Here is a 27,398-nt window from a genome sequence, read left to right as displayed (position 1 = left end):
GCATTCGCAGTCATAACTATAGGCAGAAGAACCCTTGAGATTCCTCGCTTTGGTATTAAATAACAATTATAAATGCTTTTAGAAATAAAGCAATACATGGTGGGACTTGAAATGTTAGCAGTCCCAGGTTATTTGTCCATTGAAACAAGTCTCATCCCTAGTCATAAATAAATAATCTCTTTCCTGGTCTTACTTTCATGCCAGGATCAATATCTCTTAACATCTTACTTATTTTATTACTGCTTTTGGTTTTCTGGGACTGATTGAAAGTTGCTCAGAGGAAATCTTTGGTTTTGCTTAAGTGTCCGTGACATTTAATCATGACTTTCCTTGCAGTTTAATTCCAACCAGTCAATCAGTTAATCCACTTCAATTGATTCTGTGCTCTCTGTTATTGGCTTGCACTCATTGGGCATCCTCTGGTGTCGACTCAGCTGGGTGGCTTGTGTGAAGCTCCTCTCACACCTCTCGCACCTGGTGAAGGCAAGAGAGAAAATTGAGACTGGGGAGCTGCTCTTGCGGGGAGGCGGGGAGTGACGGGCTTTGTCTCATCCTGTCTAATCAGAACAGACACTCAAAAGTGGCTTCAGATTTTACCAGCTCAAGAGGTTTAATTGGTGGCTACTTCCAAGGCCTTGATGCCTATGATGGGACAAGGCCTGTCTGATTCAGAACAGAGGAATCTGTCAATAGACAGGGGGAAGGTGATTTCTCCAGAGAGGCCTGTCCTGCTGTAGCTCTGATCACTGTCAGTTCAAATAGATAAAGAACAAAAAGAGATTTTTAGGAGTGAGCTATCAAAGCAGCAGCTTTGCTGCAGTTTTCTGCTCTATAACCCCTGAGGAGAAATTGACAAATAGAATTTCATCTTCTGTTAATTTGAAAATCAGAAATTCACCTATTGGAAGAAAAGCTGTAGAGCAATAATTGCTTAGTGTAATAACAAGAGAAAAACTCTGTATTTATCTATTACTATATAGTTGGGTTTACTTTAAACAATCTGGTAGGATTAGTGCTTGGTTAATCAATTGTCTGAAAACATCCACAGCATTTGATATAGTTGGGGGGAGGGAGAGAGAAGAACTCTTAATCAGCACTGTGTGCTTCATTGTCTTTTAAGTCTTTTCATTACCCTCCCCCCCTCTCCAGTGAACTACACTCTGTGGCAAAATAATCAGAGGATTAAGATATGAAGTTTGAGGGAAAAGAAAAGGGGTTTCTCTAGTTCAGAATGAGTCATCTGGCCTTCTAGTAAAAGAGAATCCCTTGTGTATCTAATATCAACTTCTTTACATATTGTGTCCTCTTAATTAGCACTGTGATGCTAGATATAATTGTACAATGAGCTAGGAATACAGCAGATTTTTCACTGTAAGGCGCTCGCTCATAAAGCCACCATTAATTTAATGGAGCTGTGTGATGTTTTATCTTCATCAGTAAAAGCATCACTATAATGAATTAATTCCCCAGCTTCAAAAAGTGAGGAAAACAATGGCCTGTTACCTTGTATCCATCTTTCTCTCTTCAGTGATATAAATCAGTGGTTCACAGCCAGAGGTACACATGCCCCTGGGGCTATGCAGAGGTCTTCTGGGGCGGGGGGGGGGGGGGGAGGGGTACATCAACTTATCTAGATATTTACCTAGTTTTGCAACAGGCTACATAAAAAGCACTGGCAAAGTCAGTACAAACTAAAATTTCACTCAGACAATAACTTGTTTATATTGCTGTATATACTGTACACTGAAATGTAAGTACAATATTTATATTCCAATCGATTTATTTTATAATGATATGGTAAAAATGAGAGCATAAGCAATTTTTCATTAATGTGCTGTGACACTTTTGTATTTTTGTCTGATTTTATAAGCAAGTAGTTTTTAAGTGAGGTGAAATTTGGTGGTATGCAAGACAAATCAGACTCCTGAAAGTGGAATAGTAGTCCAGAAAGGTTGAGAGCCACCGATATAAATTACTGAAGCTGATTTATTACAGGATTTGCCATTTACAAAAAGAGTAAGAAGGTATTTACATATATTCATAATTATGGTATGTTCTACATGTTAGTAATTTAAAAAAAATGTTTAGTAACCCAGGGCACAGATATTATTCATTCATCTAAGCTATGGTATCAGCATAGAACATCAACATTCGTACATAGTGTTTCTTTGATTGTCTTTCTGGGAATATTTTTAGCAGCCTGTTCTACTGTTAAAAACTGCACTGTGATCTTGACAAATGTAAAATGTCAGCGTTAGGTCTGATACATTATCAGCTCAATGAAAATAACTCAGAAGTATTGATTGCCTAATGATTTTTGGTGTATTCATTAACGTCTATGTGCAGATCATCCTCTCTCCAGAGCTCCTGAAGTGCTGATGACACATTAGTGTATTGCTGATTCTTTATTAGAAAACTGATTAGTTACCAGATTAGTATGTCAAAATATACTACTTTTTATTACTTGACAAACTTGCAAATTATATTCTTATATATAAAAAATCATGAAGGAAGTGGAATCAGTTTTGGTGACAGGATTAGTTTAGACTATACGAGCCACTGCAATTTCCTCAACTTTGCATTTTGTTATTTGATATATGACTGTGTGTGTGTGTATTATAGGTATATGTTTGTTTTATGCTGTACACACATTCTAGATCAATACTGACCTATGTAGATCTACACAGAAGTGTTTACCTATATATTCCATATATGATATATGTAGGCTAAGATTTTTCAAGCATGGGCCTGTAAATTAGGCCTCTAAATTAATATTTGGACACACACAAAATGTGGCTTGATTTGTAGAGGTGTTGAATAAACCAGAAATCCCACAATAGTTGATAGGAGCTGAGAGTACACATAATTTTTTAAATTCATGCTACTTGTTTAGGTGCCTAAATAATTTTTGGTATAACTGTCTTGAAAGCAATTTGAAAAGTTAAAAGTCCATTGCTAAAAATGTGGACCAGGAAGGAAATCACTTCAATATCAAAATATTTAGTGAACCAGTTTATTTACAAATGTTAATTTTGTATGTGTGGCTGATCATCTTTAAGGCCCGGTATTCAACAAAGCACTTTATGTGCATTGGTAATCTGATCCCTATTCAGCAAAAACCTTAAACTCGTGCTTAAATCCCATTAAAAACAATGGGACTATGCACATGCTTAGTTTAAAATGCTTCAAATTAAACACACATTCAAGTGTTTTGTTCATTTGGGGCTAGGTTGCTCAGCACACTGGAGGATCAAGCTGTAAGTGAATATCCAGATATGAACAGATGAGGTGGGCCATCACAGCCATCAGTATCACAGTCTTAGGATAAAGTAGAAGGAAAGAAAAACAGAAAGTGGACAGTGTATAGGAAATCATTTTTCCAGGATTGTGCTGTGGGTTTTTTCTGTAATGGCTGTCCTTCCCCATATACTCTCTGTAAAGTGACTGGTGTGGTATGCTGTATTCTTCAAATGGACCTACAAAGACAGATACATGCATATACTGAGCCACAAGTGTTTAATGTTGCACACTAGTTAAGTAAACTGATAATTGGCGGGGAAGGCGGCAGGCATCTAGTATATGTGAAAGCAAACGTGTTCCTTAAAGTTATTGCAGAAAGAGAGACAATAGTTCAGCTCAACAGTGATCACTCATAAGGTTAATATATAGATCGTAACCCATCCTGATTCTCTTTGAGATTTTAGGCCAGATTTTTCAGACCAGCCTCAACACAATATTTATTTTTGAAGGTGAAGGTTTGTTATTACATAATGTGGCTGTAACTATTAGTAGTTATTCTTCCTACTACCTGCTACGAAGGTGCAGTCAGAGGGGACAGATGTTCTGTACAACCACTAATATTTATTTCTAAAATGCACTGTGGGTTTCATTTACCCCTGAGCAGAAGGCCAACAAAAGAGCTGTGCACTAAAGTTCCACATAAGCTCTTTGAGAACCCTTTGTGGGACTTAAGTGGTCCCTAGGCCCCATGTCAGGCCCATGCACAGGAATGATTTAAAACTGTGCCACCAAGTTAGAGGCCATTACTAAAAACTAGATCCTTGTTATTTTTCATATTTTGAAGGGATTGTTGTTTTGAATGAAATTGGACAGCTATTATACCATAATATTCAGTGGCACCATATGCAAGATTCATAGACTCTAGGACTGGAAGGGACCTCGAGAGGTCATCAAGTCCAGTCCCCTCCCATCATGGCAGGACCAAATACTGTCTGGACCATCCCTGATAGACATTTATCTAACCTACTCTAAAATATCTCCAGCGATGGAGATTCCACAACCTCCCTAGGCAATTTATTCCAGTGTTTAACTACCCTGACAGTTAGGAACTTTTTTCTAATGTCCAACCTAAATCTCCCTTGCTGCAGTTTAAGCCCATTGCTTCTTGTTCTATCATTAGAGGCTAAGGTGAACAAGTTTTCTCCCTCCTCCTGATGACACCCTTTTAGCAAAGATGTAGCAAGCTCTTGCCTTATCCACAGCACATCTCTCTCTTTTACTAGTTTGATTAAGGGGGTGGGGGTGGGAAGAAGAAAGTGTACATACTTTCACTTTGCTCAATAGTATGGCTGGTTTTCTAAGGGTCTCAAACAGCACTGACATCATGGTGGTTTTTCGGAAAGTACTGTTTGGCTAGATAGTGCCCATGTCACTATTCTCCTAATTTGCTGCACAGTACCCTATCACTGTTAGTGGTTGTCACAGCAGCAACATCATGTTCCTTTAACTCATCTTTAGCTAATGTCACTGAACTGGAAGAGATGTGGGAGTAGAACGTAAGATAGTGGCTTGGTCAATAATTTTCTATTTTTTTCCCAGCTTTTAATATGGTTGAGAACTTTGTTCCAGATTAAGAGCCATAGTGGAGACTTCAGTGAGATAAGAATACATAAAATATTACAATGATGAGGCTCAGTTCATAGCTTGTGATGACAAAAAGAAATCCCTTCCAACTGGACCTGCTGCCCAAACAATGTAGCGAGGGCTTTGATTACACATAACCTCAGTTAGCTTTTTTTTAATCGATAGGGAAATGCAAATAGAAAATTCTCTCTCACACACACAGCTAGATCTTGCAGCAAAAAAACGTTCTCCCACACCGAATCAATCACAGACTACCCCTTTAATAATAATTTTTAAACAAATTGTGAAGGGATTTTAAAATATTTGTCTTTTTCAAAATTGTGAGCACACAACTTTACATGAAAAAAAGTACATGAAGTTGTATAACTAATCTGTGTACATAATCACTGTTTCTGTGTATATTAGGCCAATAAGCATTTAACTAGCCTTTTATGCAATAACCGGCCCTTTACATGAGCGATTAGTTGGTTTTCACATGTAATCACATTAACTGTACATGCATGTTACTTGTGTGCACATTTCAGCTGTGAAATTGCACATAAACCATTTTTAATATTCCACCCATGATATTTTTTAAATAATTTAGTTCAATTTTTAATCAAAAATGTTCTGTAACTTAGTCCTAAAAATTAAAAAAAACACCGGAATACCAGCAACTTTCTGAACATATGTCAATTATCTCTTTTGTTAATTGCAAGAATATTCCCAAAGCCTATTCAGCCGGAACACGTTAAACTCTGTCTACATTGCCATGATTGTCTGTCCTTTAGTTTTGCACTTTTTAAGTAAGCATACGCTTAAATCCCCTTTGTAAATATATATTTTTAAAGTATATTGCAAAGCAAAACCGCAAAAATTGTCTTTGAACCATTACTACTCCTTGATATTAAAAATGGCCTCAGAATGTGTTTGGGTTTTTTTCCTTTTGTTTTTTATTTTTGTTTTAACTTTAGTATCAAGCCCTCAGTTAAGTCTTCTGGTGGAAGATTTGGAAGGATCTGAATGGTGGTAATACACAAAAACAATAATAGTACCGATCTGTTAGATAGCCCTTTTCATCGGTAGATCTCAGAGTAATTGATAATCTTTTTTATGTATTTATCCTCACAACACCTCTGTGAGGTACATAAGCTGCAGCTCTGTCTCTCCTCTCAACTGAGGGGGAGGGTAAACCGATTTCTGGATAATCTAATGCCCACCCTCCTGCATGCTGGTCCGCATGAGTGCGGGGGTCTGCACTTGTGGAGAAGCTTGCAGGATCAGCACATAAGAATATGGATCCCCTCCTCTGACATCTGGGGACAGGGAGAGTTGGAGCTCCAGTTTAGCTCCATGTGACATCACTATTCAGGGTCCTCCAAAGCTCATGTAAAGACCTTCAGCAAAAAACAGAGAAATTAGAACTCTTGTTTCTGTATTAAGCAGGTTAAAAAAAACCCTAAAATAATTGTACAATGTTGTTCTTATTCATCGTAAGGAAGCAGTTAAGGGTGTGCACATGCACACACATTTATTTATATATTTCGCTACTCTGCAGTTCACCTTTAAGAAACGGCAGAACTATATTGTCAAGTACATGTATGTCTTAACATGAGCAACAAAAGAAACAAAACAACACCCCAGAATATCTGTTAATTATATAGTACTTAACTAAACGCTTTCTTTCAAGAATGAGATTGTGGTGGTGTCACAAAGAACATTATGGAAAAGAGAAAAAATCACCAGACCAAAGGGGGGGAAATTAATGATTGTAAATGGGGCAAAATAACAGCTCTATTGGAAACATGACAAAAACAGGATGTTAAGAAAAAAAATTAAGTGGAGTCAACAAGGTTACACATAAGTAACACCTTAACATTAAAAGAAATCTATTTTCCACTTTGACCTGGAAACCTCTTCAATTAATTACTAAAATCTATTTACACAGCAACTAGATAAAAATCAATTTGATGGCCAGCACTATTTTTGGCTCTCTTTCTATGGGCTCTGTTCACTCAAGATACTGGCTCTGTGGGTGTCATTGTTAAGGCTGCAGGATTCCAGGACTTGACACCCACAAAGCTGTCCTATTTTCTGTTCCTGGTCCCCAAAATGTACTGTGTGGGATGTGCCCAGAATTCTTATTCTTGTCCTTCCGTTTCCCAGCACACACATGCATGGTGGCCATATATGGCGGCTGGGCAACTCTGATGCAATCTTGCTATGAGGGGGTTCAGTGACAGAAGCTCTCTTACATTAGGCAGGCATAAAATACAGGAAAAGAAAAATCACGTTGAGTGAGGGCATGTAATGAACTAGGAAAGACACTCTCTCCCTTCAACTCCTTATTTCGTCATCCCCAGGTGACGAAGACCAGGTATTTTACAGAAAAGAATGGTTTGGTTATTTTTTCCCAGAGAGGTATTGGTTCCAGGCAGAAAATTATATGAATCCATGTCTCTCAATTCAGATAAGAGAGAGATACTTTTTACTAATGCACATTTTCTTCTATAAGAGCCTCCTAGATTAAGTAAGGAGTTGGTCAGAGCAGAGTCCTTTATCTGCATGAAGTAGAACCTACATTAACCAGCTGTGCATCAGCCTCTCAAATACACAAACAAACAACACATTTCTGTGGCTTGGCTGAGTGTTGGGTTTTATTTTAAGTGAATAGTTAAGGTAGAAAAGTGATTTCTGTACTATCTCAAAAGTGAAGAAGCCTGCAGATCTTGTTAAGTTGCCTCTTTTATCTGAACTTATACCTCTTAAAGAAATCCTTCATGAAATGTAGATAATAAAGGTCTCGCTCTGTACATATACATTGAAACCTGCACTAAAGGTATGACTACATGTAAATCACTAGAACTTCAGAGACAGTTACAACACCAGGTAACCACTTGTCCTAAGAATGCACTTGCAAATAAAGATGGGCCCAAGCCACAAAAATTCAAATTTAGATTTCCAACCCTACCAAGTTTGGGTGTATTCTGATTTCAGGTTTCGGGTTGGCCCATTATAAAAACAGTGACATTCAAAAAATCTGAAACAAGGTTTGTTTCCAAACACCCAAAGAATGTTTGAATTCAGAATGTTTGTATCAAGGACTCTGTTGAACTATATTCAAAGTTTCCAGCACAGTTTTGTTTAACTAAAAATTGAAAACCACCTTAACTGACAACTGATTATCTCTGCTCACTTGGATGGCCACTGCATTTGCAAATTATTTTTATGAGTTTACTAGAGTCATGTCATGGGATACACATAGACTCAGAACCATTGGAAAAATACTATTTTTCTCTGTATGTGATTAACAGTTACAAACTAACTGGTATATGAGCTACTTCAGTGTATTGACAAAACAGGGATGAACCATATTATGCCTGTTACAGCACAGCCTCGACCCATCCGCTTCAGTTTGTCAGAGATTTTCAACTAAGGTTCTCTAACTGAGAGACAATCGTTAAACTGCTATTTGTTTTAATTTAATCAAGTTTTGATTGGATGACAGGCATTTGCTCTGGGCCATACATGTACTAGGTATCTGCATACATGCCTGGTTTGATTCTGATTTCAGTCACACTGCTAATGAGTCTGTCTGGAATCTTGACCTTGTCTTTCAAAAGAAGCTCTCCCATGGGCTGTTATAGATGGCTGTTGTGGGTGGACAACTGCTATGCTTTCCCTCTCTGCTCACTGTTGATCAACATTGGTAGCGTCAGTTACTTACTTAAAGGGTTTTTCCCCTGTATGCGTCCGGATATGATTGTTGAGTGTTGTAGCACCAGCAAAGGCACGACCACAATAGCCGCACTTGAAAGGTCTGTCACTGGAATGGGTGACTACGTGGTTCCTTAGTTCTGAAGGTTGGGAGAAGGATTGGGAGCAGTGGCCACACTGATAGGGTCTGCAAAACAATCGAAACACCACATGATCACTACTTTCTATTTCAGCAAATAGAAAACAACTTGGGTGGTGCAAGCAAATTTTTTCAAATTAATTTTTTAGTTTTCAAAGAGGAGTCTAGATGTGAATCTCTGGATCTATAGTAGGAGACATGCAAGCTCTCCCACCCACCATGAACTGCTATGCAAATTTAGAGGACAGAATCCATGTACAGAAACTGCCAGAGATCCTACAATATAATCATAAAGTTTTCTTCAGGTATACACAAAACCTGGATTCGATTATATGTCTGACTTTTTAGTTTCCTCAAACTAAGGGCCCAATACCATATTCCTTATTCAATGAAAACTCCCTCTGCTAACATAGGGTTCAAATCCCTATGTTAGCAGACTCATAGTCCTATTCCTCTCTAGCATTAGTGCAGTCTTAGCTAAAAAATTTACCTGTACTTGTCACTGGTATATTCCAGATTGATTTCTATGACCATTTGAAAAAAAATTTCTAATCCTTTGTACACGCCAAAAATTCCAGCTCTTTAAAGAGGAACTTTCATAATGAGATAAATTTGGAAAACAATAATAAGCTTTTGCTTTTTCTATTATGTTTCTGTATTCTTGCTGCTATTGAAGACATTTGCATTTAATTAATAGGTTTTTTCCATCCTGGCCTGGATTTTCCTTTTGTGTGATCCTGAAATTAAATCATGTCTGTTTTTGCAACATCTTAATTTCTTGCTGTGAACTGATTGTGATGCCACAAGTTCAGAATTATAACATCATCATTAAAAACTCAAGTAGAAAGAAGAGGCTGAGAGACAGAAGGATGAGACAGGACAATAGTTTGAGTACCAATAAGATTACTAACTTGTTAAAGTGGCAAAAAGTGTTCTGAGAAACATATACAAAGTAAATCAATTTCTGTTTTGGCAAAATAGATTTAATTTCCCTCCCTTACACAAGTGGAATGCTTTCTATCTGTTATGACATTTAAAGTAAATCAGTGGCAGGTCCTGTTCCGTTTATCAATTTTTTTTTAAAGAAAATTAAGAATGTCTTAAGGGATATTAATGATTTTTATAGAGAGCAGCAATTCAGGGCACAACTCTTGCTGTCTGAATTTTTAGAGCCAATGGCCAACACAGTCTTAATTGCTCTCTCTTTAACAAATGTGTATGTTCAAATGGCTAGAAACCAAAACTAAAGGGAAGGAGACAGTGGTGACCAAGCATGTACAACAATTCAATTAAGTGCAAAATAAAGTGTACCCTCTCATTTGTCAAGTGCGCTGCTTAATTGTGTCTGCTTGCATCACTGATCACAAATACTATTATTTTATAGTGCTTCAGAGTACTGAGCACTGATTGTAGAATTTTTTTTTTGCTTGATTAATAGTCTGGTATTGGTCAATAACTCAATACTATACAATTTTAATTACTTATATTTGAAAATCTATCTAACTGCTTTCAAAGAAGTTTGAAAGATATATATATATATATAAAAGTTGTGGAAAGGTTACCTGGTCTGGATGATTATACTAACATTGTTTCCCCTATTCTCTTTAAAAATTATATAAGTGCATGTGAAATAATATATTTTAAATAAACACTGATAACTAATGTATATCGGTTACCATTGCTGGAAGACAAGAGAAATATGTTTTTCCGCTTTATTGCATCTTTAAATGCATTGTTAACGGATAAGGAAATTATTTATCAAACAGATATGTAAATTCAGGCTTTTTTAGGATTAAACATTTTTTAGCAAAAATAATATATTAAGATATGCTGTATCCATGAACAATTGATTTTCTGATAGTGAAAGGGATCATTAACGTTTATTAGCCTCTGGTTATCTATTTTAACAGCTCCCATAATAAACAATAAGACACTAAATAAAACCAATTAATCTTTTATTTTTTAACAACAGTCAATATGATTAATTTCACGTTGTGAGAAGTCACATCATTCTTTGTATGTAAATACTTCACAGTAGTAAACCAGTTATGAGCAAACATTAAGAAGCCAAATAAAATGTTGCCATTAGCCTCCACATTGATTCAAACTAGATTTCTTGTCCATAATGAAAATTTACATTTTATATTATCCATAGTGCATTACGCTGTATGATGCACACAATGATGAACTTTGTAGAAGATTGTCTATTCTTATGTCCCTTATCTCTCATTTTGTTGCCTTTCACCCAAATCTTGCAGGAATGGCTATAAAAGATGTTATTTCACCAAATAAATTTACCCCTTGTGTGAGTCTGCATAAATGATGCATATCTCCAATCAGATTAATCAAGAAAGGGATCAATTAAGTATTTTGCAGTTAGATATATGAATCATAAGTTAAGCAAAGCCTGTTTTAAAAAGAAGACAAATTTATGCATGCATAAATGTATGAGCTGACAATTTGTAAATGTCTTATCTACTTTCTTTGAACTGCAAGCAGTTCCCAGTATGCAGAACTGTATGATTTTTCGAATACTGCTATAATAATGTATGGTATTTTCCAAGAAAAAGGGTATAAAATGAGCAGAAAAATTATAGTTTTGTTTTGTAACCATTTTTACTGTACTTGGGTTGTTTTTTTTTCTTAGCAGAAAGAAATCAATATGTTTTTAAAAAATGAAAGCGGTGCAGAAGGACTGAATGTGAGGGATGATCGGTTCGGTGAGTACATGTACACCTTCAGAGCAGGGTTGTCTTTGATGTAGCAGTTATCTCCTGTGCCATCATTTTGCTCTGCCCTGGAAAACCACATTAAGATGGTGGCCCCCTTATTCTCAGGGTCATGGAGAGAATAGGGATCATGAAATGAAAACCAAAATGGTGGACTTTATAGGCTGAATTTTCAAAAAGAGGCACCTAGGTTGAAGCTGCAACATGGTTCTGACCCCATCCACAACCCCTCATTCAAAACTCATACAGTTCTGCATATTGGGGACTGCCTGCAGTGCAAAGAAAGTGGATAAGATATTTACAAAGCTCTTCCACAAATGCATAACTTTAGGCATGTGGCAGTGCCACTGACTTGAAATAAACTGCCCATGAGTTTAAAGTTACCCATGTGGGTAACAGCTTAGTTGGTCTGGGGTCATATACAAGTAGACACTGCAGCAAATTTGAGTTTCTCTGCTGTTACTTTTATGCATGAATGGATACATACCAAGAGTACCCTCTTCTAAGTGTGAATACACATTTGCATGCATGTAAACTGTTATATGCATGTTTATAGGTGAAACATATGCATCTGTGTATGAAAATATGGTCCTAAGAATCTTTGAAATGTAATTTTTCTGTAAAAATCTATCCTAGAATTTTCTCCCCATCACTGTATGCTAGAAGTAATATAATAATAATAACAATAATTAATTTACATCTCTATATTGTAGCACTTCAGAAAGGCTTAATTAATGTTTCTAAAGCACTATGAGAGCCTAACAAATACATCTGAGTTAGGTATTATTATACCAATTTTAAAGATAGTTAAACTTTACAGAAATGTACATAGGGTACATAGGGTATCACTGAAAGTCAACAAAAAACACAGCAGTCCTATCTTCCAATCCTCTCTCCTTAAAAATTAGGCTATATGCTTCATCTTCTCACCCAAACTCAAAGAAAGCATATCTCCCTACCTAAGAGGCAAATTCTGCAGACAGACAAAATTGCACAGCTCTCATTTGCCTTATGTACTAGAAATCCATTTAGTTACCCATCTTTGATTACAAATTTCTGTAGGTAGATTCTAAGTGTCAGATCATCAGTGTGTTGGGGCCTTCAATCTGTCTCCTCTAGGGACCAATCCAATGACCCTTACTCATGTGAGGGTCTCCCCTGGGTGCACTCATGAATGTAAAAGCTATGGGCTCAGATATCTAAAGTATAATACTGAAAGGAGTTATTTTTAAGAATTTCTTTAAGTATGGGTGAATCTCTGGCATCTGAGGGTTTACAACATTCTCAGATTGCATTTTCCAAGATCACAGAAATAGTTAAGAACTTTGTTTTTTGCAGTGTACTTTAAACCTGCCTCTTGAATGTGTAAATTCTGTTGAAAACATTATTAATGTTTTCTTCTCCCAGTGCTAATAATCTTTTTTTTTGTAGTCCACTTTCTATGGGTGATCAGCACAAAGTCACACACGACCTATGCACTTAACTGAATTTCACTCAAAATATGCATGCTTATCCAAGCAATTGTATAACTTTTTTGGGGGAGATTGCACTAGAATAAGACCATTTAGTTACTGTTTTCTCATTTAAATAAACCCCAACACAAAAAATACATAGCTTTGAAACCACTTTTTTCAGTCGTCTTTAGTAAAAGATTGATCTAATTAATCTATTTCTCTTGTGCCCACACCTTTGGTATTGTTACATGTCTTTTGAATCCAAAAGGGCAGAACTCCTGGACTAATCCAGCTCATATGAACATGTGTCCCATTTCTTTACACTGTCTCCAGCATAAATTGCAGGAAATATTTGAATGATGGGCTGCATGATCAGAGTCCTGAAAAAAATCTCATAATTACTTTGCACTGAAATTCTCAATTTTTCTCTTTTATGGTGAGCTGGTCTTTTATGGGCCTCTTCAGTTTCATTCACTATCTTCATGGGTCTCATAGAACTCCAGTGTAAATCTTTTGAGGATGAGCTGCTTGTAACAGTGAGTTTTTGAATACCTGTAAACCTTTCATTGAAATACTGTCAAATCAGCGAAGCCAAATTGTGAATCAGATTCATTGTTTCCTCAGCTAGATAAGTACTAGCCAATAGGAGAGAGCCTGACATACAGCTGCAGATGCATTTCTCACTGTCAGTGTCAGAAGGCTAAGTGTAGGGCCTTGTTGTTAGTGAAGAAACAAAGACATATTGCATGATGTCAGAATGCCAGGAAGTGGGACACCATGGCTTTCCCCATTAAACAAGCAGTTTGGCGCCAAAGCTTTACGGGAAGATGGAAGACTCCAATTCAGGCATCACCTTAGTTTTTACATTACCTGAGTCAGTGAAAGCAGGGCATGTTGTGATGCTGGCACTCTCTGCCTCCAGGGAAGGGACTCCATGAATTGCTCTCACACACACGTCAGTGGTTTTGGAGCAGAACTGCAGACATGGGCCAAAGTTTCAGTACCCTCTTCATAACTGAATGGATATGGCATTGGAGTGGAATCTGCTGTTTTGTATGGTTAATGAGAGGGAGAAATGCAACTCAGGGTGTCAGTAATACACTCTAGCTGCCATTCTGAGTGGCCCAAAATGATTGTTTCAGAGAGGTGAAGAAGCTGTTGGCATAGTCCCTGCACAGGGGCAGGATGAGTGACGGAGTGCCCAGTTGTGGATGCTTTAGTTAAAACAATCAGTTGCCTTGGACCCTACCACATGGAACATGTGAAGTTACTCACCATGACTATTTATAAAGGGTTTAATGCAGGTACTCAGTCTCCTTCAAACTGAACTGAGGGGATGTGATTCTGCAAAGTGAAATTTAAGAACTAGCCTACATCTTGAAGTTCTCACAGGGCTCAAATTGATGGGTTTTGTTATATTTACTAACTATGGGCGTACTCCTGCAACTCTTACTCACACTGAATAGTACTTATTCAAACAGAGTAGCCCCACTACAGCCAACAAGACTACAAACATGAGTAAGTATAACTCAGTAGAAGTAAGGATCACAGAATCAAGTCCTCTATAACTTTTGGGGCCATCATTTTGTAAAGAACAAAATAGCTCATATGTTTCTAAACTTCTGAAGCAGTAGGGGAGTGGTACCATTTTGTGCACCTTTTGCTACTATTAACTATAAGTGCTGGAAGTCTGCAAACCTTTTTGAAAAGAGTATGCAAGAACAAATGTTCAATTTAGCATGACATTTACTTTAATTGCACAATAATCCATAGTCACTCTATAAACAGAAATAGACATTGTTCACAGCATTTCTTTTTTGTTTAGTTGCTATAGGTTTTTAAAAATTAAGTAATTAATTAATTTGGGCAACAGTACCGACGGCCAAAGATACACATCCTCCAAAGAAAAATGTATTGCAGAAAAATACCAACTGGGGTAGAGCCATGGTGCCTAGAGAAAAGCATCAATTAAATTGACAGCTTAACCTTAAAAAAAATAACCAGACATTCATTGCTGAACTGTAACAGCAAAACAAAGCATACATTAATATACTTCAAGGAAACAAAAAGCATCAGGGCCAGATAACATCCAGAATCCACCCACCAAGGACACACTTGCATGTATATTGTCTATCCTCCAATCATCAGCTTAAACACATGACAATCAACAAGAGTAAATATCACACATACACATTGAATATGAAAGTGGGCCACAAGCAACACCTGGGAAGTGCAGGCATCCTCCCTCCGTTAACACCACTACATACTGTACATGACAATCAAAGAGAGAAAAAAGAAAGATGTAAATAAAAACTGGTCATTCTAAAAACTGTTGCTGATTTTTTTAAAAAAATAAATGAAAGTATTTGTCTGAAAATGATTCACTGTGATTGAAGGCTTTTGCTTACCCCTTTCTGGAGCCCCCCAAATGGGATTGTTGGGAATTTCTGCAGCAGAAAAACAGAAGAGAAAAGGGATTTCTGACTCCTAGTTCAAGGAATAGAGGGTCAAATTGCCTCTGTCTGGGCAAGAGTTTAAGAAAAACTCCAGAGGCTTGGCTGGTCCTTGAGTTAAATCTGAATGGATTTAGATCTTACCTTCCCACCCATCAAGTGACTCCAGAGAAACTCTACATTATTTAACAAACGGGGGGGGGGGGGGGGGGGGGAGGGACCGCAGTGGGAAAGGAGAAGTAAATGAAAGGGGGCAAATAAGCTTTCATTAAAATCTTAATTAATCTCAAATTCAAAGAAACTTCTGGGAGAACTTGGAACCCTCCTCATCTTAGGTTCACTATTATCCAGTATTTATTTCTTCAAACTTCTGCCTGCTGAATAGTATTTTATTCTATGGGGCTGATTGAAAAACATTTTTTTCTGTCCTTTTTCACTCTTATCTTATCCTCCACTCTCATTCAGATTTCTTCTGAGATAAAGGAAGTTTTAAGTAATTTCCTTCTTTGTATTTCTCAAATCCCAAATAGTTTACATTTCTTAAATTTCACACTATGAAGTGGGGATCATAGCTACATTCAAGGATCCTTTTCCAGCTTTGACCACCTATAGTTAATCATGCTGCCTGCAAAACAAACACAACGCCAGACTAGATAGTTTCAAGGCCTTTGCTAGAGGAGGCAGCCACAGCTACTTTCCTCACATCAAAGATGCAGTGGCTGGTGTGTTTACAAATTTCTGACAATAAACAGGTAGCTGTTTATCGGCTAGAGTGGTGCAGTAGATAGTGGAGAGAAATTCCAATCCTAAGAGTTGCATACAGTATCTAAGGCTGGCAGGCAAACAAGCCTGGGCAATTTACACCTTTATTTCTTGTTGCCAGGAAATTACTTTAAGAAATGAGAGGTGTTCCTAGAAATAAGCAAAGATACTTCTTTTCCAATTCCTATTTTGCTAGGTATATGCTCTACTAATGCCATTTATAGTACGTGGAAAGACTTGCCATGAAATAAGTTTAAAGAATAGTGATTTCTAGTTAGGGAGATGAGAACCCAGAAAAATCTGGAATCTAAACTCAAGAACTCTGACCCATACTCTTAACTTCTATATTTTCAAAATGTTGCCAGAGGTTTTAGCTAATACACTAATACAGTTGGGAATCATATAGCTAAAATCCTAAACAATGTTGGGAAAATATTTTTCTCTGGCAATTTTGGTTGTGTTACATATTGTGGGAACTCAGGAGGCATTTGAAAGTTGGCTGCTATCAGAAAATTACATAGTATGAAATAAAGCAATAAAAGCTCTTTTTCAATACAAATATATATTTTTAACATGACAATGCTTTGTTTCTGCTGGAGCCAGTGTGCACTTTAGGCATTGCTAAAGAGCACAGAAACTTGAGAAGGTTTTGCCACATCCAAAATTTTAGCAACTCTCAGAATTTATTCGGGATTAAGTTCTAAGACTCTAGTTCTACCATACACACTTTAAAATTCATCTGTTTTTATCCAGCAGCATAGGATATATGCTTATTACACAAACACACACAATATATACTGCTATTGCATTTTTGTCAAATGTAACTTGCATTTGAGTGCTGCATTTAGAATGATTTTCCAGGTGATTCAGCTGTTTTACTCAAGCCTTCTTCACAGCTGAAGGAGAGACAAAACATGGGCAGTCTTTTTAGTTGAATTAATTTGATTTTTGTCTTTTGTGCTGCCAGTGATCAAGATTGTCAAATAAACCAGCTTTGATTCATAAATAATAGTTCCATTATATCTACTCTGCCACTGGTCAGAGTACCTGAAATTTTAATTCACTTGTTCAGCTAAATTTCATCCTCAGTTCATGGCCATAAAATTCTCTATTGACAAACTTTCAAACCAACTTTGACTCTGAGGTATCTAGTCAACATTTTTCTTCTGTGTGGATATTAGTTTATTGAATAAGTGGCATCTGTTTTCCTCCACATCACTAGTGGAGTAGGTATTTCCTTTTGACAGCTTTCCACGATTTATGGGTTTGCATGCTCTGAAGAAAAATAGTACTAAGCAAAAAATTCCAATTCATTACCTCTTAGTACTTAATTAAGTTTATACACATTGCACACTATAAGTGAACCCTGAAATGACTATGACAGCTACTGAACAGCAAGTTATATTATCTTTGGAAGACAAAGAGACTTTTGATTATCTTGACCTCATTTTTTCAGCCATAATATTAATAAAATTTCTTTCTGTTTTGTTCCCTCTAACAGATGTATCAAACCATTCTGAAAACAAGATTATATTTTTGGATATTTCCTTTTATATGTACATTTAGGTACCAAATGTTTTTACAAATTGTGAAGTTAAGCAATAGCCATTATCAGCTTACTTCACACAGCCATAGATGTATTATGTTGTACAGGCTCCTCCTAATAATGGTTTAGTTTTTGAAATAACAGTCTGATAAAAGCAAAAAGCAGAGGGTCTGGCTACCCATCGATACAGAAATAAAGAGTGCCCGTGTTTTACCTGTCAGGGTTCTGCGTACACACGTGCATCTGTAAGAGGATCCGCTGGGTGAAAGTCTTAAAGCATTGCCCACATTTCCAAAGGTGCCAGTCACTGAACTCAGAATTTAGTTGGCTCGTTGACGTTGGGCTTGCAAGAACTCGTTGGTTTTTGACACTGATCTGGTTAAATCCTGACTCGATAGGCCCAGACTTATCCAGAAGAGAAAAATTTCTGCTACACGGAGTCTGTGGAAATACTATGGATCGCTGTGGTGTGGCAGGGGGTAGTTTGCTACTTTTGTTAAATGGCTGTAGGGTGTCTGGTCTGGACATGGCCTCCATTACAGTTGAAGGGACATTCACTGGGAGAAAACAAAAAAAGTAAATAAGATCTGCTTTACTATTTCTTAAAACTAATACAATTTGGGGAGAAAATAAAAAATATTCAAAGTCTATTTTCTACTGACTAGATTCAAACAATTCACTGTTATTATAACACATATAAAAAGGGCTGGAATGAGACTGCGAGCTGAATGGAGAGGCTGGTTCTGCCATGTAGGAAGTTATCCGAAGAGAGATTTGAGACTTTGTAATGGTCCAGAGAAGAGTGACAAGAATGGTTAGAAGTATGATACAAGAGGATTCACATCTGAGAGAAAATTCTGCAGGTTTTACACTATATCAAATCTCTGTGTTGCAGAAAACAGACACAGCAGTAGTTCCCTTAGCCTATCAATGGGCAGTCACCAAAGGATAATATTACACCCTCATTTATACACACAAAGCTTGTACAATACAAATCAGTGTCTTCAGTGTGATTGCTTGCATGATTAAGGCTAGTAGGATTTAGTTCATAATGAGACATTGCAAAATATATGCCTAAATATCTTTGTACCTCAGTTCCCCACCAATAAAATGGGATTACTAATACTTCCCTACCTCACAGAGGTATTGAAAAGACAGATTAATTAAGGTTTGTGAGGCACTCACATATTTTGATGATGAGCACAATACAACACATGAGAAAATAAAATTCTGCATTCAGTGCAGCATTTGGATGTTGTACAGTAAATGAGTCATGGGGAGTCACACACACAAAAGAAATATTTGAGATCTGCCTCATTCCTTGAGTACTGTCCATCTTGAGCACTGAATGAGGCAGGGATTCTATGGACAAAATAGTATGTGATCATGTACTTAAAGACTGTACCATAACGCACAATGGCACATGGATGTCTTAAATTCTGGTGTTTCGTAACTTTTGAGTGCTTGAATTTGCAACCATAACATTCTTTTAATGTAGCATTTGGGGATTTTTTACACACACACACACACACACACACACACACACACACACACACACACACACACACACACACACACACACACACACACACACACACACACACACACACACACACACACACACACACACACACACACAACCTTCTGAATACAAGCATGTCTAGTTGAGATACAGTAGCAGTTTCGAATGGTCTGTTTAATGAATAATTGTAACTAATGTCTTAATAGTTACTGAAATTAAAAATACTGAAATAAAAAAATGCAGTACAAATCCATTTTGATATGGTACTGTAAATTAATACAAAGTTCCTTTACAAAATTATTTTGTAATGTTTCCTCAACCAAAACAAACATGGTAATCCATGTTATATAATTTATTTATGTCTAGTCCTTTCTATGTTGTTCGTCACTGTACAATCTGAGGGCCTATTTTATGAGTAGAGTTACCTCCAGTAGGATGTGCATTGCTTAGGGTGACCAGCTGTCCCGATTTTACAGGGACAGTCCCAATTTTGGGGTCTTTTACTTATATAGACTCCTATTACTCTCCATCCCTGTCCTGATTTTTCACATTTGCTGTCTGGTCACTGTAACTGCAGTACAGTTTTTAAAACACATCTAAACATTTTAGGTGTATGGAAAAACATGTGTAGTAGAGCCTGTCATATGTAAACTTTTCTTTTCATAACTCTTTTCTAAGTTTCTCTGTCAGACAAGGGAGACTTAATTTTAAAAAAATTGTAAGCATAAAACCTCCGTCAAGAGATTCAAATAATGAGGTTTAAGAGCTAAGTAATATTGTCACAGGTCATTGTGGGTGAAGTTCACCCTTGTGCAGAGGAACAGCACAAGGGCTATTTTGAGTGTTTAAGTGGCACTTAAGTTATACATAGGCCTGGTGCTGGCCCTCTGCCCAGAGATGAATTTTTCCCTTTCTGTCGGTCTCCCTAGCTTGTGGATGAAACTCCTTGGTTTCCCTTGTAGCGAAGCAGAGAGTGACAATATTTAAAGATTTAACTGTGATGGGATTTTGTTAACTGTATTGTTTTTAAAAAAATGATTTTGTAAAGTAAAACTCACAAAAATGAAAATGATTTTTTTTAGTGTTAAACATTATGGCCAGTAATTTAAAGTCTTTAAAACTTCTCTCAAGTATAAGAGATTTGAAAACTCCAGATGAAAAAGGATGTTTATTTTTTATCGTTTAATCCCTGGTATCTTGCTGTTTTATTGCTGCCTGGTTCAGTATGTAAGTTGCTAAGAGACCCAAGTTCATCTCAGTATAGCTGTTTAAGTATCCAAGTATTTGACCGAAAAAATCTAATATATAGTTGATTAACCACTGGCAGCCACAGGGTCATTTTGACCAAAGTCATTCAAGCTTTTATTATTTGCTTCTTCTACCACATAGACACACATGGCTGTCACAATGGAAAACAGTTCCCTGATGCAAGCTGAAAGAAGGTAGAGAGACGCGCGTGCGCGCACGCACACACACACACACACACACACACATATATATATATATATATATATATATATATATATCTCCTAGGAGGTGCTGAGCACTCTTAATTCCCACTGAAGACAAGAACACATACCACCTTGCATGACTGGTTCTGTGATATAAATGATTTGCTTTTTTTATATTCACAGTAAAATAAAATGGCAGGGGAGAGGAATGAATGGAACTGGGGATAGTTGTGACAGGATGGGGGCTCCATCATCATATCAGGTTATTTATAATTAGCCTTTATTTAAAGGAACTAGCATTTTCTCTAACCACAAGGACCCCATCTCTGTGGACAGTCAGCCTAGACCTCCATCAACACATCCCACACTAATATGATGAAGCAGCATTGACAGTGACTGGAAAGATCACATTATGTTATCTTTTTGGCAAGAGAGTAAATCCTATTATAGAACTGGCAACTAGAGAGAGGGTTGGGGAAGTAAAGAATAAACTGGCAATAAATCCCTAGTCAGGAGGGATTTCATATCTTGCTATGCCATGGGGGGAACCTGCAATTTAGGTTTCAGTCCTGCCCACCTGTAGGTGTGTGCATTTTACTCATATAAGTCGTTCCACAGACGTCCTATATCTTAAGGATTTTCAGAATCAGGGCCTTATTTTGTAATTGTCCAACTTACCTTAAATAAATATCCAGGGTTTACTTCATACTTCTTAAGAAACACAAGGAACAAAACAGATTAACTGTGAAATATGCATTATGGACATATAGTTAGAAATAAAATACTTACAGTTTTCATCCTGTGCAATACACTGTAAAGGGATTCCAAAGAAAGATGTGTAGCTGTCATTGTACCACACCAGCAGTTCGGTGCCTCTGGGGATATCTATACAGGCCCTGTAGAATATATTTGACCTAGTCATAACAAACAGAAAAATAGCCCAGTTTAGGAACAGGTAGCGCTCCTTTTACCATATGCACTATTATGATGGAATTCCACTGTTTTGGTAGAATTTCTGCAAGTTATCCCGAAAGAATAGCTCATTGATTACAGTAAACCTGAATCCATCTCATCAATGCACTCCACTTAGTGCTTGTAACACAGGATAACAAACAGCTTAAAGCTACTTTGTAACTAAAGTAGTTTAAGCCCTAAGGAAATGTTTTACAAAACGTAATAAGCTATTGTTGTTGCAGTGTCCCTTTTGAAAGAAATTTTAAGGGAGACGGGTTTTTTTGTTTCAAAAACATTCCAGTGTAGAATTTGGAATGCAAACACTGCAGCATTGCACCAGTGCACAAGATCTAGAAAATGGGACCGACTCAAAACAGATCAGTTTATTTTCACTAGCCAAACTGAGGAAACTTCAAAGACACAGTTTAGATGGTAAAAAATAAATAGATGATAATTCTTTTAGATTTAGCTAAGTGCTGTTAGTAACAGAAGTGAAGAATTTGTTAAATACAGAAGATGATTTTTAACGTGTGTCCTCTTATATGTCCTTCAGTCTCACAACAGAACTATACCTCCCAAAAAAGAGAGAACTAAGGTTGAATAATATGGACTTTTGGTCCAGAAGAGTCCAGAAAACAGGGCTTGTAATGAAAAAGAGTTACTGAGGAAATCTTTCTCAATATGAAACATGGTTGATGGCCCCTCGGGTAAGTATGATGTAGTAGTTACCATAACTGAGAATCCTTCTGTAAGTTCTATCCTGATCTCACTTTGAGTTAAAGGACTCAAGTAATTACAGTGAAGTTAGAGTTAGGTGCAAAATCAGTGTGAGATCAGAATCAAGCATCTAGAAGAGGAACTGAAAATCTTATTGGTTTATAGTAGCTTTTTGCTTAAGCCTGGTACAGTACAGTAAAACACTCTTATATGAGATGGATAGAAATTCAATACATACAAGAAGAGCATTCCACTCTGCCTGTATGATTACATACCAAAATGATATAGTCAAGGTACCAAGAAAGGACCATTTTTTAAAACAGCTTGCATAAGGCAGAAAAATATCTCTAGACTTTAAAAAAAAAAAGTTAGACCTCAACTGGTTTTCTTAATGAAGAATTGCTACAAATGTTAGCCTGAAGTTCAAGATAAAAGCATTTAGGGTTGGTAGGCCTTAAATTTAGCCTTTCTGTAAAGAATTTGCCGTAGCAGTGCAATTTGTTCCTTGTATAACACTGCAGACATAAGGAGAATCCTTCACCACATTTTTCATGGCAGTGAGATATGCACTTGTCAACATATTTTGTCACCGCAAAGTGGCTCTTGGCAACAGGATCATAAAGATCAATAAAAAAGTGCAGATTCTCAATATTTTACTAGCAGCAGCAAAAATTTCATTTATCTTGTTATTTTCCTCACTTACTGCCACCCTGTCTCAGGAGGGCACTGCTAGCTAAGCAGAATGTTTTTCCCAACATTCTATGAATATCTGACAAAAACTCTTGCCTTTGTGTCTCTCTCGCTCGTTCTCTCTCACTCTCTTACTCTGCTCCTCTCTCTCGCTCTCTCCCAAAGCTGTACATGTTATTAATTCTTTCCACCGTTACATAAAAATCAAAATTGGAGCCATGCTATAAATCACCAGCATCTCCTAACTTGAGAAAAATCGAGTCTACTTTGTACTTCACCCTTGTAACATTTCATCTCTCAGTTTGGCTTCCCTTAATATAAACACAGCAGCCCGGCAAATGAATGTGCTAAAACCAAATGACACACTTTGCCGCTGAAAGAGCAGAACTGTTTTTGAGCAATGGGTGGTCTGTGAAGCTTGGAGTAGGCCGAAAAAAATGTGTAAGGGTACACCGTTCCTTACAAGCGTACAGAGCTTCCAAAACTCGCAAAAATCTCTGCATGCTGAAGTACATCAAAGGGATTTTTCCCTTTTCGGATAATATTTCCTTTGCTGACATGTATTTAGTATTGTGGTTGGATGACTCATAAAGATAGCTTCATGGCGTCCCAACGCAGTTGAAGCAGAACACATGCCAACAAACATTATTGTCAGCCTCAAAATAAAAACAAAACGTTCAGCTAAGGGTCAATCAATCAAGAGCGCTTTGAAGAAAATTCCATTTAGATATTACAAATCATAACAGAATGAATTTAAACCAGCTGACTTTCTGTGAGGAGGATGTCCATGTACAATAAAAATTAGACCGGTTTTTCAGTGTCCAACTTTTCTATTTTCTTACACTTGGATTCAGTCACTGGTGATGGATGCCAGTTTTTTAAATTGTGTTTTTGTAGTTCATTTTACAAAGATCTGAAGTAATCAAAAACAGATCAACAGAGGGAACTCTAAGTAAAAGCTCCATCATGAAAGCAGAGTTGTAAAATGTACTTAATATTGACAGATGTGGAATGACTTTCTCATGCCCATATTTCATTTATGTTTTTCATCTATATGTATGTATACACACACACACTCTACACATAGTTCACATACTCAAACATGGTTGTCTCAGTGGTTCATAATATACCTGGACTACCAACCAAAAGTGTTCTTTACAACACAGAGACAACCTTAGTTTAAACAGACCATTTAAAAAATGAACCATCAGAATTATTGCTAAAAATATAAATATTTAAGACTACAATAAAAGTTTGTAATAATATAATAAAGCACTGTCATATATTCTTCTTTGAATTGTTACTGTATTTTGACAAGGGGCCAGAAACAAAGTTGAAAAATGCTATTGGGCCATTTTATCATTGTTAAACTGGCACCCTAAAGGAAAATCATCAAACTGTGTGTATTTTTCATTTTTGTTTGCATTCACATTTGTTAAAATATTTAAAATATTATAAATAAGTTTAAGTCCCGTCATTAAAAAAAATAAAACCCAAAATAAATAGCCAACAGCAGGAGTGCTCAGCTTAGTTCCCAAACATTCTTTGATGTATTTGCTATAACATTTAATAAAGCCAAACAGTTGCTTCTGATTCTGAAGGGGAAAGATTTGTTTATGGCTGAGATCATATATTTATGTAACACATTTTCTAGGTTTTTTGCTATTGTTTGTAGGAGGAGAAATGGGAGCCATAATTTCTTTACACATTCTTTTTTACATTCTCATTTTTATTTTGTTATAACCTTCACTTGCTATTGACATCATAGGCTTAGGCCACAAGACCATCTTGGCTGACAGGTGCATACAGCAGATGCATATTTGGGTCATAAATGCCCAATGATTCTCCCCAAACAGAATTTTGAACACTGAAGTCTGATGTTTTCATTTCAAATGAGGCCTTCTCCTTGTCCGTCTCCCCTAACATAATTATTTGTTGTAAGAGAGGGACAACTCTTCAAGCAAACTACTCTTTCCAGAGCAGTCTACTGAGACTACTCAAAGGATGTGCAGATTGCTTTGTACAATGTGATCTGCATACATGTTCCTCTTCTAATGTTTAAATCATCAGGAACATCAGTGAGATCAGAATCAACCCTGTAGTATGTGCTCTCAATTATGTCCCCCTCCTCAGCTTTTGATAACCAAACTTAAGAGCTCTTAAATCTATACTACTGAGTTTGCGCTGTACAAAATGAAGCCATTCAAGAAAGCCCAACAGCTGTCTGAACTGGTGATAATTACACTTCTGATTTTTCGTTTCAAGGATTTTTTTCTTGCAGTGAATAAATCAAGACATACTTTACCTGTACTGAACTACTGTTAGGTTCTGCTCCCCACAGTGCCTTGCACATCGGATATACCTCATCCAACTTGACTTACTGGGTTCCCCGCCATCAATAAAGTGCTGTAGTGTCCCATCTTGGTCATATATCTGGAGAAGAGGTCAGAAGGTCAAGTAGTTAGAAAGAATCATCAGCAATCATTTTCACTGCTTTGCCAGTGTCTCTGTGTGCCTGTTCCAGAAATTTATTGCCATGAGATTTGTCACTGCTTATTGATGCCCTTAGAAATACAAACGGAATAACAGAGAAATATTTTTGGTGATGCAAGTTTATCATGTTCCTCTTATCAAGCCAATCTTTTTATACTAAACATATTTGTGGTGTCTCGAAGATGTGACCATGTTTCCCAAAGAATATTTAACCTATTTTTGACAGGCCAGACTTAAATAATGAACTGTCAGATAAACAAGAAAATCTGGATGTAAAGGCTGCATTGAAATGGCTGGAACAACTGAGCAAGGGTTAGTAATCCCTAAACATCTAAAGAAGTGGGTTTTTTACCCATGAACGCTTATGCCCAAATAAATCTGTTAGTCTTTAAGGTGCCACTGGACTCCTCGTTCTTTTAATCCCTAAACAAGGATCACTTCTTTCACATTTTAAATGCAGCAAAAGCTTGTACTTCAGGGCAGGATGGTATAGAGTATAACACAGCAAATACTAATCAACTGGGGAGCCCTAAGATTAATAGTACTAAAATTAATGGAAGTGAAAGGAGAAAGAGTAATTAAAAGTACAATTTTTGAGGTAGCAAATGAGAAACCAGTCTTGAAGGATCTATGTTTTCTTAAAGATGACATCTCTGCTAAGGACAGGAAAACCAGTCTGAGGTTTACAAAAGAACCCCACTGCCCTCTTCTTATTGTGTCCTCCTAGAACCAAAGAATCAAACCTCTTTGGAGGCTCTGCAATATTAGGTTAGCTTTTAGTTCTCCATTATTTTTCATACACGGATGCACTGGGATTGGGATTGGAGCCAGAAGACCTAGACTACAGTGTGAGAGCCTGTTCTCACAACCTTTATAATCAAATTTTGCAAAACATTTGGATAGTTTGGTTAAGTTTCAGATCGGCACTCAAACAGTTGGCTGCTTATCCAAACCAAACCTGATCGCCAAATCTGTTGAGATTGCCCATTTACTAATTCTTTTCCCTTTAAGAGCACTTTCTTTCATGACATGCTTGCAGAAAAACATCTAAGCATACTAAAAATAATCTGCCCTTTTAAACATTAGTTCAGCTAATAAAACAGGGAAACGTACATATATTAAATTGAAGATTTAAAAAGAAAACACATCATCAATTCCATAAACTCAATTTTATGTTGGCAGGATTGATCCAGAAATGATATTAAATAAATCAGTGTAAATGCGTTTCAATCATCATTTTTAAAAAACAACTTGCTTTTAACCATGCACACATTAAATGCACCAAACAGGGCCAGTCAGCAGTAACACAGCGCCCTACCACGTGGGAGATATGAGCTTACAACCTGACCTTGTTTCTTTGCTCCTGGTTGAGAAAGGCTGGGATTTCTTCAGAGGCAATGTATTCATCACTGGGAGATGATGAAGGGGAAAGTGAGTCTTCTACAATGACCCATATAAGTTATTCATGACTGGAGGGCCAGCTAATCCAAGAGCTAAGAAGTGATGGAATAATTAGGTGAATATAGCAGGGATCCTCAGGGCTTTAAGCGTGTCTCAGAGGAAAAAGACCTGTGTCTAAAAAGGACAGGTATCAGACAGGTAGCCATGTTAGTCTGGATCTGTAAAAGCAGCAAAGAGTCCTGTGGCACCTTATAGACTAACAGATGTATTGGAGCATGAGCTTTCACAGGTGAATACATGCATCCGACGAAGTGGGTGTTCACCCACGAAAGCTCATGCTCCAATACGTCTGTTAGTCTATAAGGTGCCACGGGACCCTTAAAAAGGACAAGTAAATGTTCTTGATGATTTTCATTTGTTGTTTTTTCCATGTGTGGTACCTTGTTATTAACTAACAAAAACATGAACTGACATCCTTTTTCATATAAATACATGCTAATTTATTGT

At 37.0% G+C, this 27,398-nt stretch overlaps 1 protein-coding gene across 1 annotated transcript in view; it reads right to left on the bottom strand.

Annotated features, from left to right (window-relative positions):
- Positions 1–359: 359 nt before the first annotated feature.
- Positions 360–27,398, bottom strand: part of PRDM6 (PR/SET domain 6) — a 128,956-nt gene continuing 101,917 nt past the window's right edge. The window contains exons 6-10 of the mRNA XM_045021735.1: positions 25,303–25,430; positions 21,426–21,550; positions 17,878–18,220; positions 8,591–8,767; positions 360–474 (exon numbers count right to left, since the gene is read on the bottom strand). Coding sequence (XP_044877670.1) covers positions 360–474; positions 8,591–8,767; positions 17,878–18,220; positions 21,426–21,550; positions 25,303–25,430 — 888 coding nt within the window. The remainder of the gene's footprint in view (positions 475–8,590; positions 8,768–17,877; positions 18,221–21,425; positions 21,551–25,302; positions 25,431–27,398) is intronic.

The sequence above is a fragment of the Mauremys mutica genome, chromosome 6 (genome assembly GCF_020497125.1).
Source record: "Mauremys mutica isolate MM-2020 ecotype Southern chromosome 6, ASM2049712v1, whole genome shotgun sequence".
In the NCBI taxonomy this organism is placed as follows: Eukaryota; Metazoa; Chordata; order Testudines; family Geoemydidae; genus Mauremys; species Mauremys mutica.
This window is presented reverse-complemented; position numbering and strand designations above follow the sequence as displayed.